We start from the raw sequence: 16049 nt of genomic DNA, 5'->3' as shown, positions 1-16049 counted from the left end.
CGTTCATCAAAATATTTAGTAGTACGTTTGGAGCTGTATAAAGAAAAAACAACTGGGTGCTCTTGATTATTTTTGCGTGCACAACCACGGCACATAGTCAAACTAGGCCACGTGGGAGAAAACCATTTGAACTGGGTAACTTGAACTAGTGTACATGTGGCTAAATAGAGTCCCATTTCTTAGTGCGAGTAACCACATGTTCTTGAGTGAACATTTGTGATCCCACACAAACACTTAAGTACCATTTCTTTGAACACCTACCCAATGTGCACATACAGTCCACCCACATTATGCTGCTGTATTTTTCTTGTTGGATGAATAATAGCAACCTCTCCTACAGTCCCACCTGCATGAATTTCTCAGTTTCACTTACCTTTCACTAATCTTGGCTGAAGTTACTCTGGGAACGCTGAGAATCAGCGCTACTGTGTGTCAAAAATAAAAGCTTCATTATCTAGGCTTCATTAGGTTTCACAAAATGTACTTGATTACAGTGAAGACCTAACATCAAGATGAAAAGATGTAAAGATGCAAAGCAAGACCATTTGGCAATGACATCATCTCAAAGCTTTTACCAAGCATCCAATCAGATTGCTCTTATGCCGTCCCAGTCACATTCACATGGCGTCTCTGCCTTGGGATCGCTGTGATGTGCTGTGATGTTTAATCCGCCGTTATAGTCCAGTGTCATAGCCTTATTTTTGTGTGCGTGATTAAATGATTATACGTAGTTCCAAGACATTTGGAATGTTGAAGCTAACCTCCGCTCTACCTCTGCCCCACACAGCTAAATCCTTCCCTAAGGCCTCTTCCCCAAGCGGGACAGGGTCAGGAGGCATTTCGAACAGCACTTTGTCCTCTAATGAGTATGACTGCAGTCAAGACGCCGAGGCAGCCCATATGGCAGCAACGGCCATCCTCAACCTGTCCACTCGCTGTTGGGAACGACCAGAGAACCTTAGCGCCAATTCCAGGGAGCCCTCCACTGAGGTACGCTGGACTCCTTTCCACTACAGCCTGCTTGTGACTTGTTGAACTGCAACTGCTATGCCATCGATGTTCTTTGAAAGCCTCTGCCGTTAATTGGAACTTTGTAGGTGCCTGATATTGAAGTAGATGAGAACGGCACCTTGGACCTCAGCATCAAGAAAAGCAAGAGAGCGAGCATGCAGTCTCCGGAGCCTTCGTCATCCTCGTCATCATCTTCTCAACACACAATAGGTGTGTTATCTCAGGGCCACACTCAGCCTGAGTGGGAGGGGCCACTCGACTTTACGAAATCAAGTGGAGTAAAGGAGGAGGGCCATGATGAGGTACGACGCACAGCCACTCAAACTCACCGACTCAATGAGCACTTGTGGACGAGCAAGTAAAAGACTACAAAGAAATAATAATGTTGTCCATAAACCGTGCACTGGATAATTTCTTGCTATCAAATTGTCGCCAGGTGGATTATACAGCTACTTCATACACCTCTTCTGATGTTGAGGATGAGGACCAGGAGAACTTGGAGAACCTGGAGGAGAGGAAGTACCCTGGGGAAGTTACCACCAGCAGTTTCAAGGTCAAGTTTCAGCCCAAAGACAGCAAAAAGGAGATCCTTGTGTAAGTCCAATACCCGTCAGCTTATTTGCACACCCCTATCCAAAATATCATTGCTCCACTATTTTGGCATTGTCCGGGGGAACAATTAAAACCACATTTCTGCTTTATACTATGTTCTGCTTTATACTATTTTGATATCACTGATATCACTATCTCCGAGTTTATCACCCATCAAGTTTGCCAAATGATGTTGTCAAACAACTCACTGATGGTGTAGTGTAGGCAGAGGTATATAATGTAGCCAAAAATTGTACTTGAGTTCGGTTACTTTAAAAAAATTTGACTCAACTAAAAGTAAAAAATAATAGCAGTAAAAACAGAAAACAAAACCTTCACCTACTAAGGAACTGGTGAGTAACTACTGATTTGTTATTGTTTTAATCAGAACATAATTGTTAAATAGGGAAACTCTCTCTGAAAAACCCAAACAAATAGATAGCGCAAGCAATAATAGATGTATACCATATATAAAATAATAGATTAAAAAAAATAATCATCAAAAAGTATCAAACATAATGCAGCTCAGTCTAACAGAGAAAAGTAGTGTTTCTTCTTAACAAAAATACTCAAGTAAAAGTGAAAAGTATGTTACAAGTGCAATTTACCCCAAAAGTTACTTCACTAAATGTAACGGAGTAAATATAGCGCGATACTACCCACCTCTGTAGTGGTTCATTTACCTGGTTCTGTGCAGGTAGGGGTTCAGTTTCCACTCAGTGCAAATGAGAGTGTGAATAGTTGTCTGTCTCTGTAAGTGCCTTGCCGTTGACTGACGACCAGTCCAGGGACCAGTGTGCCTTTTTCCCAGCATAGGCTCCAGCTTCTCGTAACCCTCAACAAGAGTACTAAGGAGTATTTATTAAGCCATGCTGCAAAAAGAAGGTAAAATGCTACGAGAAACTAGGCAAGTTCACAAGAAAAAAAAAAACATGACATTTTTATAAATAAAGCTGAAATTAAAATGACTACTTTAGTATCCTATTACATGGTTCATTATACCCTTGAGAGTATGTGAGTCCCAGATGCACATGTCATGGGAAAAATTTGTCCCAACCCGGAACAATGAGTCCCTACAAGTTGTCATCACGGAATACAGATACAGTAATCCTCCGCTATATCACAGTTCTTGCTTTGCGCTCCCGCTGTATTGCAGATTTTTATTACAGTTGTTACTCTATTTTTTATACTGTCTGCACAATATTTTTGTGTTATCCATTGCTCTTGCTCTCTCTCAATATATGTGCTTAGGCCTGTCATAATAGCAAATTTTTTAGGATGATATATTTTCCTAGAAATGATCCCGACAAACGATAGTATCGTATCGTTGATTTTTTTATGCCACTGATATAATAATAATTTTAAGAACAATTCACTTTTAATTCTAAGACTATTGAATATTGACATTTAGAACAGTAAATAAAATACATCAGATAGAAAATATAAATAAAACAGACACAGGCTGTATTCACAAAAATTGCACTTAAAGAAATATTAAACATTGGCACAGGGGTATAAACGATCATTAATGCCTTAACAGGCAATATCTTCCAATAAAGTTTCCAGTTGGTTAAAAAACAGGCAGGAGCGTACTTGGTGTATCTTCTGGTAGGAAAGGGGAGAAGGAGACCTGGTGGTGGAACCTCAAAGTACAGGAAATCATACAAGGAAAGAGGTTAGCTAAGAAGAAGTGGGACACTGAGAGGCGAAAGCAATACATTGAGATGCGACATAGGGAAAAGGTAGAGGTGGCAAAGGCCAAACAAGAGGCATATGATGACATGCATGCCAGGTTGGACACTAAAGAAGGAGAAAGGGATCTATACAGGTTGGCCAGACAGAGGGATAGAGATGGAAATGATGTGCAGCAGATTATGGTGATTAAGGATAGAGATGAAAATGTGTTGTCTGGTGCCAGTAGTGTGCTGGACAGATGGAAAGAATACTTTGAGGAGTTGATGAATGAGGAAAATGAGAGAGAAGGAAGAGTAGAAGAGGCAAGTGTGGTGGACCAGGGAGTTGCAATGATTAGTAAGGGGGAAGTTAGAAAAGCATTAAAGAGGATGAAAAATGGAAAGGCAGTGGGTACTGATGAAATTCCTGTGGAGGTATGGAAGCATCTAGGAGAGGTGGCTGTGGAGTTTTTGACCAGCTTGTTCAACATAATTCTAGCGGGGGAGAAGATGCCTGAGGAATGGAGAAAACGTGTGCTGGTGCCCATTTTTAAGAACAAGGGTGATTTGCAGAGCTGTGGGAACTATAGAGGAATAAAGTTGATAAGCCACACAGTGAATTTATGGTAAAGAGTAGTGGAGGCTAGACTCAGGACAGAACTGAGTATTTGCGAGCAACAGTATGGTTTCATGCCTAGAAAGAGTACCACAGATGCATTATTTGTCTTGAGGATGTTGATGGAAAAGTACAGAGAAGGTCAGAAGGAGCGACATTGTGTCTTTGTAGATCTAGAGAAAGCTTATGACTGAGTACCCAGAAAGGAACTGTGGTACTGCATGCGGAAGTCTGGAGTGGTAAAGAAGTATGTTAGAATAATACAGGACATGTATGAGGGCAGCAGAACAGTCGTGAGGTGTGCTGTAGGTGTGAAAGAGTGGGACTGGATCAGGGATCAGCCCTGAGCCCCTTCTTGTTTGCAGTGGTGATGGATAGGCTGACAGATGAGGTTAGACTGGAATCCCCGTGGACCATGATGTTTGCATATGACTGTGATCTGCAGTGAAAGCAGGGAGCAGGTGGAGGAACAATTAGAAAGATGGAGGCATGCACTGGAAAGGAGAGGAATGAAGATTAGCCTAAGAAAGACAGAATATACATGCATGAAGGAGAGGGGTGGTGGGAGAAGAGTGAGTCTACAGGGAGAAGCGATAGCGAATACTTTAAATACTTGGGGTCAACAGTCCAGAACAATGGTGAGTGTGGTCAGGAAGTGAAGAAACGGGTCCAAGCAGGTTGGAACAAGTGGAGGAAGGTGTCAGTTGTGTTATGTGACAGAAGAGTCTGCTTATTTTGTAACCCTTGGAAGTGTTCAATCTCATCGAATTGCAATGACCTAAGGGGTCCCTCAAGGGTCAGTTCCTGGACCCCTCCTGTTCAGCTTGTATATGCTACTCTTGGATCAAATACTTCAGAACTTTAATTTTGACTATCATAGCTTTGCAGATGACACACAGTTATATCGAGCAGTGTCTTCAGATGACTACAGTTCAATTGAGGTGTTGTGTCACTGTCAAAAACAGATAACTGGATGAGTCAAGATTTTCTTCAATTAAACCACAACAAAACTGAGAAGTGTTTTTGGCAATAAAGAAAAGAGTATTGCTGTTAGTAAATACCTGGAGTCACACAAAAAAAACAAAGGCCAAGTCCGAAACCGTGGTGTACTGAAAGATTCCGATCTGACTTTCAACAGTCATATCAAATCAATTACTAAAACTGCCTTCTACCATCTGAAGAACATATTCAGAGTGAAGGCTTGCATGTGCCAAGCAGACCAGAAGAAGCTCATCCATGCTTTTATCTCAAGTAGACTTGACTATTGTAATGGTCTTCTGACTGGACTCCCCCAAAAGAGCATTAAACAGCTGCAGCTCATTCAGAATGCTGCAGCTTGGGTTCTGACCAGAACAAAGAGGTCAGAGCATATTACTCCAATTCTAAAGTATTTACGCTGGCTCCCAGTCGGCTTCATTTTTTATTCATTTTTTGTCCTGTGCGGCTGTTAGGTCAAAGAAAATGGAAGATCTGTATCCCTTTTATGCTGGAACAGTTTTACTGTGTCACAGTGGAGTTTTTAAGCTTCCGCTGTGGTTTCTTAGTATTATATTTGAAATTTATTGAGAATCAGAGTCAAACAGAACAACGTTTCTAGAGGGGAGAGAGAAACGAAGACAAAAGACAAAGCACTAATTGTAAACAGGATGAGAAAAGTAAGTCATTACATTTTCTACAACAATGAAACATTAAATACGAGTGCTGCATGGGGCTGTAGTGCTTCACCCTGTCAGGGAAGGACAGGACAAGCTAGAACAGGACAAGAACAGGAGAAGAAGCATGCAGGACAAGGGTCGTGAACCTGGCTGTACAACTGAAGTGGTGTGGGTTTGACTATGTAAATTATAAAAGTCTATAGGACGAGAGTGTGAGTGGCTTCAGAATAGATTTTAAAGTTCTGCTACTGGTCTATAAAGCACTAAATGGTTTAGGTCCTGAATACATGAAAGAAATGCTAACGGCATATAAACCCAGTAGGGCTCTGAGATCGACAGACTCAGGTCAAATAGTGGAGCACAGAATCCAAAGCAAACATGGTGAAGCAGCATTTAGCTATTATGCTGCACACAAATGGAAGAAGTTGCCAACAGAAGTGACGTCAGCTCCAAGTGTGAATGTTTTTAAGTCCAGGTTAAAAACTCTTTTTTTCTCATGCTTTTTAGAGCATTTCCACTTTTAAATGATATTTCTTCCACTGTACGCTGTTTCAATTGTACTTTTATTTCAAATGTTTATAAGCTGTTTTTCCCTTCGTTTTTAAATGCTTTTAATCATGTAAAGCACATTGAGTTAGTTACCTTGTGTATGAAATGCGTTCTATAAATACATTTGTTTTGCTTTGCTTTAGTATTTTTTTAAATTTCTTTGCAGTGTCACCCACCGTTCTATATAACATGGGCTGAGATCATTTCTATATTATAAGGTGTAACTAACTCATTTGCCTACTTGCAAAACTAATGCACCTCAATTAAGGAATGTTCAGAGACAGTTTTATGCTTACATGTTCCTTCCTTCCTTGACTCTAGATGTCCCACTCCAGGCTGTGATGGCAGTGGACATATCACCGGCAACTACGCATCACATCGAAGGTAAGCTCAACCGACACCGGCTGGAGAGTAAGTTCAAGTGTGGCGAGTAAGTTCAAGTGTTTCATTCAAAATGTAACATCAGTACAGTGCTTCTCCGCACTTTTGTAACCAACCCACGCGTTACACAAAAGTGTAAAAGTATTGTCAGTGATCCTGGTCATGTGAAACTAAGACGAAGCTCTTGCTAAAAGTGATTATATTTTCCTTCATCACTTCCTTCAGGTTTCACATGATTGCGATTGTGAAGACAATACACAGACAACTGCTGCCCCAAAAGGGACGAGATAGAAAAGAGACACACGTGTTTCTCTCTGTCTTGTCAGGCTCTCTTGTTTAATTCAGGCTCTGCTTCATTCAATCTTCCATTCCCAAAAGCCTACTCTTGGCCTGTTTCTGATAGATTCTCTCTAATCTTCCAGTCTGTCAGGCTGTCCTCTTGCAGATAAATCACTACGGACACTCATGGCTGCCCACACAGCTGAACTTAAGTATGTGTGCTGTCTTTTGCCTCTCAACTTCATCATGTTCTCTTAATAACACTTAGATAACTTTATGGTTATTTTCCTATTTTCTTACATTCCATCTATTTTGATGAACTATTCAGTTTAATGATCCAAATATATGATTTGGAGGAAATATTGTTGTGGAAATTGCTCATTAAATATTTAAGACAGACGGTCTCTGAACATCCTAGGTGTCCAACTCCTGGTTGTGATGGATCAGGCCATATCACAGGAAACTATGCTTCACATAGAAGGTATGAATTGTTCTTAATATTTGGTTTCTGGATGTTTCATCAGCTAACTCCTTTGTCATCCTCTCTACCAGTCTGTCCGGATGCCCGAGAGCCAAAAAAGGTGGAGTCAAATCAAACCCCACAAAGGACGACAAAGACGACTCTGAGTTGTTGAGGTGAGAAAACAAAGCCAACCCAACCGTGAGTGGTGCTGATTGGCACCAAATATGGAGAGAGAAAAAAATATCTCTATCAGTGCAGCATTGATCTTGTCCAGTGTTTGGTGAATTCACGCATTGTATATTTTCACTTTCTCTCTCTACTTCATTTACAACACTCACTAATCACTGAGAAGTAGAATTGTCAAAAGCGTTATGATTTATGACACGTATGGCAACAAAATGGTTTTTTTTATAAATTAGTGTATAGTTGTTTTTAGTTTCATTTTGCAAAGGACCAGAGGTGTTCTGCTACTTGTGTGTTTGTCTGAATTGTGTGTATTTTTGACAAAAGGAACTGTTTTCAAAATTGTGTGTACTCAGAAAAAACTAAAGCTTTGCTATTGTTTTCAACTTTACAGTATGTCACTGCAATTGCTGATTTTACTGAATTACAGTATATTCTGCATTTTGTTTCTTTACAGTAAAGTACTGGCAGCAGGGTTCTCAGCATTTTCCTGTTATTCTATTATTATTGTTTTGACATGATCTGTGTTTTTCTTGACTTGGTTTTGATAAGATTATTATCATTCAGAATTATCATTCTGTTCCGTTGCATCATGTTGGAGGAAAAAACGTGGAGGACCCAGCGCAGGGGGGCGCAGGCAGGCAAGGCAGGGTACAGCGCAAAAAATTATTTCTTTTCAAAAACGCACAAGGGCAAACAAGGCACACGGAAAAATCTAAACACTAAATTAACTAAGTCCAAAAAAGCCAAAGGTTCAAAGTAACAAAGAAACTAAAGGACACAAAACACTCACCATGACAGGTAACAAACTACACACGTGGCCGACAACAATGTTCAAACAAGGACTGAAAGAAGCCAGGGGATTAAATACACGCAAACTGACGAGACAACAAGGAACACCCGGACAAGACACGAGTAGCTGGAGGGAGCTGTTGGTTGACGCAAGGTAGACGAGAACAGGGGGAGACAAAAACCAAATGAGCAAACAAGACATGATCATGTGACAGCAAAACTTGACAAAACATGAGACAATCTAAATCTAATCAAAACGAAGTCAACAGAAACACAGATCATGACAAAAAAAAGCGAACTATAAAATAGTCAAATGCTGGCAACCCTGCTGCCAGTATTTTACTGTAAAGAAAGAAAAAACAGTAATATACTGTGATGCAATTCAATCAGCAATTACAGTAACATACTGTAAAGTTGAAAACAGTAGCGGCGCTGTAAAAAACAGTAACAAGCTGGCAATGGTAAATCACAGCTGGCAGTATTTCACAAGACAACTTGTTAAAGACTCCCAGTGTGCATGTATCAATGAAATAAATATAGTATAGTATTAGTATTAGTATTTCCGCGGCGTCTCCGCTGTTGAGTTGCAAATCCATCTCAGAAAGCAATACTATTTATGGTATATTACCGTATTAATGAAAAACTGTAAGCTACCAACAAAGGTATCCCAAAATAGATCGTTTGTTGTTATTTTTACAGTAATTTGTTACAGTGCTTTCCAACTCCATACAGGAAGGCCTGAGACAAAATTTGAACCCATGACCTCTTGACTGTGAGGGAGACGTGCTGGCCGCTATCACATCGTGCTGCTTAGGGTCATGTGACATGATTTAAAAATGATAAATTATGTGTTAAGGAACCATGGTGGACGTGGACTAGCGTTCTTTTTTTTTTTTTTTTTTTAATCACATTAATAAACTCCTCTAGTATTGTGTCAAGGTGTCCTGTCCCTGGCTGCGACAGTCTTGGGCATATTAGTGGGAAGTATGCCACCCACCGCAGTGCTTACGGCTGTCCGCTGGCAGCGCGTCGACAGAAGGAGGGTCTTCTTAATGGCGCTCCGTTCTCCTGGAAGACGTTCAAGAGCGAGGGCCCGACCTGTCCAACGCCTGGGTGCGACGGGTCTGGTCATGCGAATGGGAGTTTTCTGACACACCGCAGGTATCTCTCTGTTTTCCCCCAATAGATACTGTATACTGTACTGTATACACGTTATGCAAGATTTTTTTTTTTTTTTAATGAACCATGTTTGCCATAAATACTGTCTGTACAAATTTTTATTTTATGACATGCTTTTTCCTAGTCTGTCAGGTTGTCCCAGAGCACTGGCCAGTAAGAAAAAAGCCAAGTTCCCTGGAGACGAGTACATCACTGCCAAATTCAGAGCTAGTGATGGTAAGACAGCCCATTTATGTTTATCTACACTTAAAATAACCATAAGAATGTCAGGAGTTTATGTATATTTCTATTACCACAAACTTCATGCCCGCAAACAAATGTAATACTGTACTGAAGTGTGTTGTTTCTTTGACTAAGTTCTGGATAATGATGAAGATATCAAGCAGCTCAATGAGGAGATCAACGATCTGAATGAGTCGAATTCAGAGATGGAGGCTGACATGGTGAACCTCCACACTCAGGTGAGAGATTTATCTTCTTGTTGGAAAATATGAGAAACATTTGCACCAAATTGATAGAAATATGCATGTATTGATAGTCTTTCATAGTGTAGTAGTTCACATAGATAACTTATGTGTAGTTGTATTCCCTCTCAATCCTCACATTTTACCGCTGGTTGACAGTCCTGAATGCAGTCTTGTGCCCTTATTCAACTTGCATAGACTCCTGCTCCCCATTAACCTGACTAGCATAGCAGTTCAGGGTGTACCCCGCCTCTCCACCAGAGTCAGCTGGGATAGGCTCCAGCACGCACACCACCCTAGTTAGGATAAGCGGTACAGATAATGAACGGAAGGATGGAGGTAACAGCCTCGAAGGTAGTCGGGAGGCTTTCTCTGCTGAGTGGACTGCAAGTCAGCAATATGTTTTTGTCATTGAAAGGGAGTTTGAAAGCCTCCCGCAGAGACATATCGGGATATACTTTTTGTATTGACCCAAAGTTTGGGATACAGGGACACCGCAATTAATCTGCCTTCCTCCATATCTCCCTTGCCGTTTACAGTACAACTGCGCCAAACTAGCACTCAGAAATCACTCCGCCAGCCTCTCGCTCATTAGAGGAGCTTTTTGACATCACCATGTCAAAGCTCCCAAATAGAACATTTTTCTATCCGCTGACGCCACGCTCAGCGTCACGTCAAAACACGCTGACGCCCCCCCAGCACACACACAATGAATGAGAAAGTCAAGGGCGTCAGACACTTTGCCAAGTACAGCGTGAAAAGGGCTTTAGAGGTGGAAGCAACGTGAAAACCAGACAGCTGTCTATGGGTAAAAAACAAGCCATTGGGAAGGTGAGAGAATTAGAGCCATAATAGAACATTTGGATTGGCTGGAAGAAGACACAAAACGTTTGTGTAGTAACAGACGTTGAATGAGTAGACCAAAGAAAACAGCTGCAGTTAACGAAATTGAAAGAAGGACCAAGAACCACTGTAAGTGACATCAGAGACAACCTACAGACGGCAGAAGTGTTTGTATCACAATCGACTGTTTGCAGAAGACTTCATGAAAAAAAGTATAGACGCTATAGTGCCGTGAAAGAGTATTAGCCCCCTTCTCAAATTCTTGCTATAGCCTATCCCAGCTATCATCGGGCAGGAGGCGGGGTACACTTGGGTTCTGCAGCAGGAAAACGATCTAAAACACACCAGCAAGTCTTCTTCTGAATGGCCTAAAAAAACAAAATGAAGGTTTTGGAGTGGCCTAGTCAAAAGTCTGAACTTGAGTCCGAATGAAATGCAGTTGGCATGACCTTATAAAGGACGTTCATGCTCGAAAACTCTCCATTTTTGCTGAATTAAAACAATTCTGCAAGGAAGAGTGGGCCAAAATATCTCCACAGCGATGTGAAAGACTCATTGCCATTTATATAAAAAACGCTTGATTTAAGTTGTTGTGGCTGAGGATGGCCCAACCAGTTATTAGGTGTAGGGGGCCATTACTTTTTCACATAGGGACAGGTAACTTTGAATAGTTTTTTTTTTCTTTTAATAAATGAAATCACCATTTAAAAAGAGCATTTTAAGTCACTTGGGTTATATTTGTCCGACATTTACATTTGTGTGATGATGTTAAACATTAAAGTGGGGAAACTATGCAAAAATGTAAGAATCTGAGAAATATACTTTTTCATGGCACTGTACATCAGATGATGCAAGCCACACTTTAGCAAGAAGAATAGAAGATTTAGGCTGAAATTTAGAAGGATTTACAAAAATTCTGGTAAGAAGGTTTTATGGACTGATGAGACAAAGATGAACCTTTACCAAAGTGGTGCAAATGATAAACTTTAGAGAAAGTAGGATTTGGTCCTGATTCCAAGCTCATATGTAAGACATTTTGCCTGGTTTCTCCTGGGTCAGGCTCACTTAACGTCATCGATGGTCACATGATGTCAGGAACAAAATTAACTCTGACTTCTACAGAAACATTTTGGCAGCTAGGTTAAAGAAATGTGCTACCAAACTGATAGGGAGATCCTTCACTACACGGCAAGAGAATGACCCAAAACAACAGGAGAAGCGGACGGTTTCTGAATGACCAAGTCAATTTCCAGACTTAAACCCGATAAAGAGCATGTATTTTACCTGCTAATGAGGAGACTGAAGGGAGTAACCCAGATAAAACAACAAAAGAGGCTTCAATGAAAGAAAAGAATGCAAAAGAAGAAAAGAAAAGGTGAAGCCAGTGGCTTGATGCAGTTATCGCAAGCAAAGGATTTGCAACCAAATATGAAGCCTTATTCACTTAAGTCATACCCATGGTGCCTGCTATGCGACACATCATCAGTTATGCACTACGGTCTCATTGAGTGTTTCGCCTTTTCTCACAAACAAAAACATGCATGAATTGGAGACTCTAAATTGCCCGCAGGTGTGAAAGTGAGTGCGAATGGTTGTTTGTTTTTATGTGCCCCACGATTGGCTGGCGACCAGTTCAGGGTGTACCCGCCTCTCGCCCGAAGATCGCCGGGATAGGCTCCAGCATACCCGCTACCCTAGTGAGGATAAGCGGTATGGAAAATGAATGAATAGTGTTAGGAATGTGCGAATGACTCAACAGTATAACTGCGCGGGAAGAGAAATTATTTTAACTTAATGTCCAGCTGGACTATTGCTCAATACTAGTTTATTTAAATACAGCTAGACTTCATTCAAAAAAACTGTATACTTTTTGTGCTCTACTGAGCATTGATTTTTCTAGAGAGGCAAAAAGAGAAATGGGTGCTGGTTTACAAAATTACATGTATGTTGTCCTGTATTTTTGTATATATCACAATATATATCCCAGGGTTAAAGAAAATCCCAATGTAATTTTTTTCCAATATCGTGGAGCCCTACTATGTTCCATAGCTCGCTCCATGCGATCTTCCTCTGCACACCATTTTACTGAATCCTGCGGCCTTGCTTGTTATGGCACACTTGGCTGCTTCACCCCGGTGTGCGCCTTCCCCTCCAACCGGTGCCAGCATTCAGATGGAGTAGCCTTTTTCCACGTGGGTATCGTTGCTCCCAATCCAAGGCCCCCTCAGCCATGTTGGACATGTGCCCCACTAGGTCCCGGTCTCTCAAGGCAGTCTTTGTCTCAGGAATGGCTGCAGCTGGCCTCCATTGCCTCCCTGTTGCGAGAGGTGGAGCAGCGCCACAGATGTCTCGACCTTACGTATGGTGAAGACTGGATTACTTACTGATTTACTTGTGTCATTGTGTCTGTTCTAGATCTCGTCCATGGAGAAGAACCTGAAGAGCATGGAGGACGAAAACCAGCAAATTGAAGAGAAAAATGAGGCCTTGTTTCTGGAGTTGTCAGGGCTGAGTCAGGCTCTGATGCATAGCCTGGCCAACATCCGTCTGCCAACCATGGTGAGTGTCACAACGATGAACTGAACAGTCAGCGTATCAAGTAACATTCTTAACCGTCAAAGCAAGTGTAAAAACAAGTCCTGTCCATCCATTTTTTCAGCACTTGATTTCCTTAGGGCTGTGTGTGAACTGCAGCCAATCCCATCTGAATTTGGGCGAGAGGTGGGATAGAACCTGAACCAGTCGCCAGTTAATCGCAAGGCACATGTAGACAAAGCATTCACACTCACCTTGTACAACTTCGTGTCTTGAATGAATCTAACATGCATGTTTTTGGAATGTAAGACAAAGCCCAGGCAAATACTTTTTCCATGAGTATCGTTGTCTGCCTTGGCTAAAATCACGTGGTTCTCCTGCCTTCCAGTAACTTGGTGGTGCCCGTTCAGATATTCAATCTTCCTTACAAAAGTGCAACCAAATCTGTCGAGGGCATCTGGCGGGCACAGCCACCTTCAGGTCATCCATTGATTGGTTTGCCTGTACGTTCCCTGCGACTGGCTGGCGACTCCTTCGGTGTGTACCCCGCCTAGAACCCCAGTCATCTGGGATAGGCTCCAGCTCACCCACGACCCTAATGAGCACAAGTGGTGTACAAAATTGGACGGATGAAATTTAAGGATTTGGAGAAAAAATAATAATAATTTTCCACTGTCTGCGTTCAGCAGGAGCAGTTATCGGAGCAAAACCTTGACAGCTACGTGGAGACCCTCACTCACATGTTCACCAATAAGGACTGCTACCAGAACCCTGAGAACCGGGCTCTGCTTGAATCTATTAACCAGGCGGTCAAGGGAATAGAGGTGTGAGAGATCCAAGGAAGATCCAGACGTCCCCCAGAGATAGTGTTAGTAAAGGAACCTTCTCATTTGAAACATCGCCATCTGTTCTTTGTATATTTCTTTGTTGTGTATAGTTTTCCTGTTTGCATGTTGCTTTAGGACAATGAGAGTGGGAACACACGAGAGGATGATGGCACACTGCAGTCAAACTGCTACGGTGATGACAGTGAGGTGTGTAGCAGAACATATCCTGTCCACTCTATAATGTTAGTAGTATTCTGTAAAATCATAGTGACGTTCCACCTGCTGGACTAGTCTTTTCTATATTCATTGGTACTATGGCTGTGTAACTATTTGTCATTTGCAAATGTTGGGTTCATTATGGAATATTTATTCATGCTGCGCGTATTATCATGTTTGTCTACTATTTACTAAAGTCCCTGTAAAGTGAAAATAAGTGTCTTATAAATTTGACACACCACAGTGTCAACTAGCCTGCCAAATTTGAATGAATACAAAAATTTTGCATATTAAATTAGACTTCAAAATTATGAAAAATAGAGAACTTTTCTCAGATGTTATGGGCGTGTCCACTGAATGCCCTGCAACAACACCTGCTCAACTCCCAATCAAATACTTTCATGTGTCTAGCATCTTTCTTATGCCGTCGCATCCCCTACATGTTTGAGCCGCGAAATATATTAAATCCTGCGGTGGCTGGAATATAGCTCATTGAGTCGTCGCAGGGCGTTTCCACGCCGCAACGAGAGGAACTAGCCACCAGCTAGCTCGTGTGCTAACAGGCTTCCGGATGCAGGCTCATCCAATAAGTTACGGCCTCGCTTGGTGTTGTGTGGGTGTGGAGGTCCACATAACAGCCACTTAAGGGAACGTTAACAGTTTGGCTATCTCGCTAACTGCACGCTGTAGTGGTCGAAATGGGCCAAGTAATTCGCAATTGCACCGGATAGCATAGGCCCTCAGTTGTTATATAGTGGGGGTATATAGTGGGGGTTACTCATGCTGGATGCCCAAGTGTGTCACTGGGCTCCGTTTTAGCCACACCCAAAAAAACAACAACAAAAAATCAGGAAAACAAATGTTGAAAAACAGTTTACTTAACGCTTTATCTCCACAATTGAGTACTACACAGTTCTCAGTCTTTGCACGTTTTCAACAGTTATTTTCAAACAAATGTCTGAATTAGAAACACATTTCCTGAATTCACATTACAGGGTCTTTAACTATTTATTCACTATTTATTTTTGTGTTACTTGAGATTTGAAACCAGAAGACTAAACATGAGAAGGAAAACACTTTCCTCTGCACTGATGAACAAAGGAAATATTTTAAGATATCAACTATGAATTATTTTCTAAAGTTATTTATTTAAAATACTGCAATCTTTTTACAGTAAATGCAAACATTTTGTATATGAAAGTTTTGAAATAATTTACTAATGACTTATTTATCGATTTATTTATTGGTGCTTGTTTTTATGATTTTGACAACTAATACGTGTTGGAGTACTTTGCAATTCACTGAGAATACTGAAGTGCACAGATATGTTGATGAACAAAGTGATGTGTGAAACAAAGTGATCGTGAATATTTAGTTTTGTGTGACGATGACTGTGTGGATTCTCTTTGCTAGTTCTTCAAATAAACGTTGACCAACATTTTGCACGGTGTCTCTCAAACTGGACATCTTTTGCTGGTGACATATGGAAAATTAACCTTTCAATTGCTTGCATACAAATAGTTGGGTCTCTGCCCATCCATCATGTGTGACATTCAGTGGTGGAGGATCAGGGCCAGTAAGGACCTCTGTGACCCTCGCTGAGTTTCGCCGCCCATTGCATGTCCGACTATGCCGGGCAAAGATTTAGAGCCCGCTTTCCAGCAGACTAGACTAGACTACACTGAAACACATCGTGTCGGAACAACCACACCCCCCTTGGGTGTGACACCCCTGATGTCATGTCAAAGCCAAAAGGTAAGCAGAGAAGGGCTGTCACAATTAATCAATAAAT

At 41.4% G+C, this 16049-nt stretch overlaps 1 protein-coding gene across 13 annotated transcripts in view; it reads left to right on the top strand.

The window, feature by feature from the left end:
• Positions 1-15697, top strand: part of myt1a (myelin transcription factor 1a) — a 34936-nt gene extending 19239 nt beyond the window's left edge. For 5 of the 13 annotated variants that reach the window (XM_061686628.1, XM_061686642.1, XM_061686660.1 and 2 more), the window contains 12 exons: positions 788-990; positions 1098-1313; positions 1448-1605; positions 6417-6479; positions 6899-6967; positions 7174-7236; positions 7308-7391; positions 9121-9354; positions 9497-9588; positions 9730-9833; positions 13095-13238; positions 13901-15697. In XM_061686628.1, coding sequence (XP_061542612.1) covers positions 788-990; positions 1098-1313; positions 1448-1605; positions 6417-6479; positions 6899-6967; positions 7174-7236; positions 7308-7391; positions 9121-9354; positions 9497-9588; positions 9730-9833; positions 13095-13238; positions 13901-14044 — 1574 coding nt within the window. In that variant the 3' untranslated portion in view covers positions 14045-15697. The remainder of the gene's footprint in view (positions 1-787; positions 991-1097; positions 1314-1447; positions 1606-6416; positions 6480-6898; positions 6968-7173; positions 7237-7307; positions 7392-9120; positions 9355-9496; positions 9589-9729; positions 9834-13094; positions 13239-13900) is intronic. The other 8 variants (XM_061686655.1, XM_061686710.1, XM_061686649.1 and 5 more) reach the window with 5 other exon arrangements.
• Positions 15698-16049: the final 352 nt, after the last annotated feature.

The sequence above is a fragment of the Phycodurus eques genome, chromosome 1, assembly GCF_024500275.1.
Source record: "Phycodurus eques isolate BA_2022a chromosome 1, UOR_Pequ_1.1, whole genome shotgun sequence".
Taxonomy (NCBI): Eukaryota; Metazoa; Chordata; class Actinopteri; order Syngnathiformes; family Syngnathidae; genus Phycodurus; species Phycodurus eques.
This window is presented reverse-complemented; position numbering and strand designations above follow the sequence as displayed.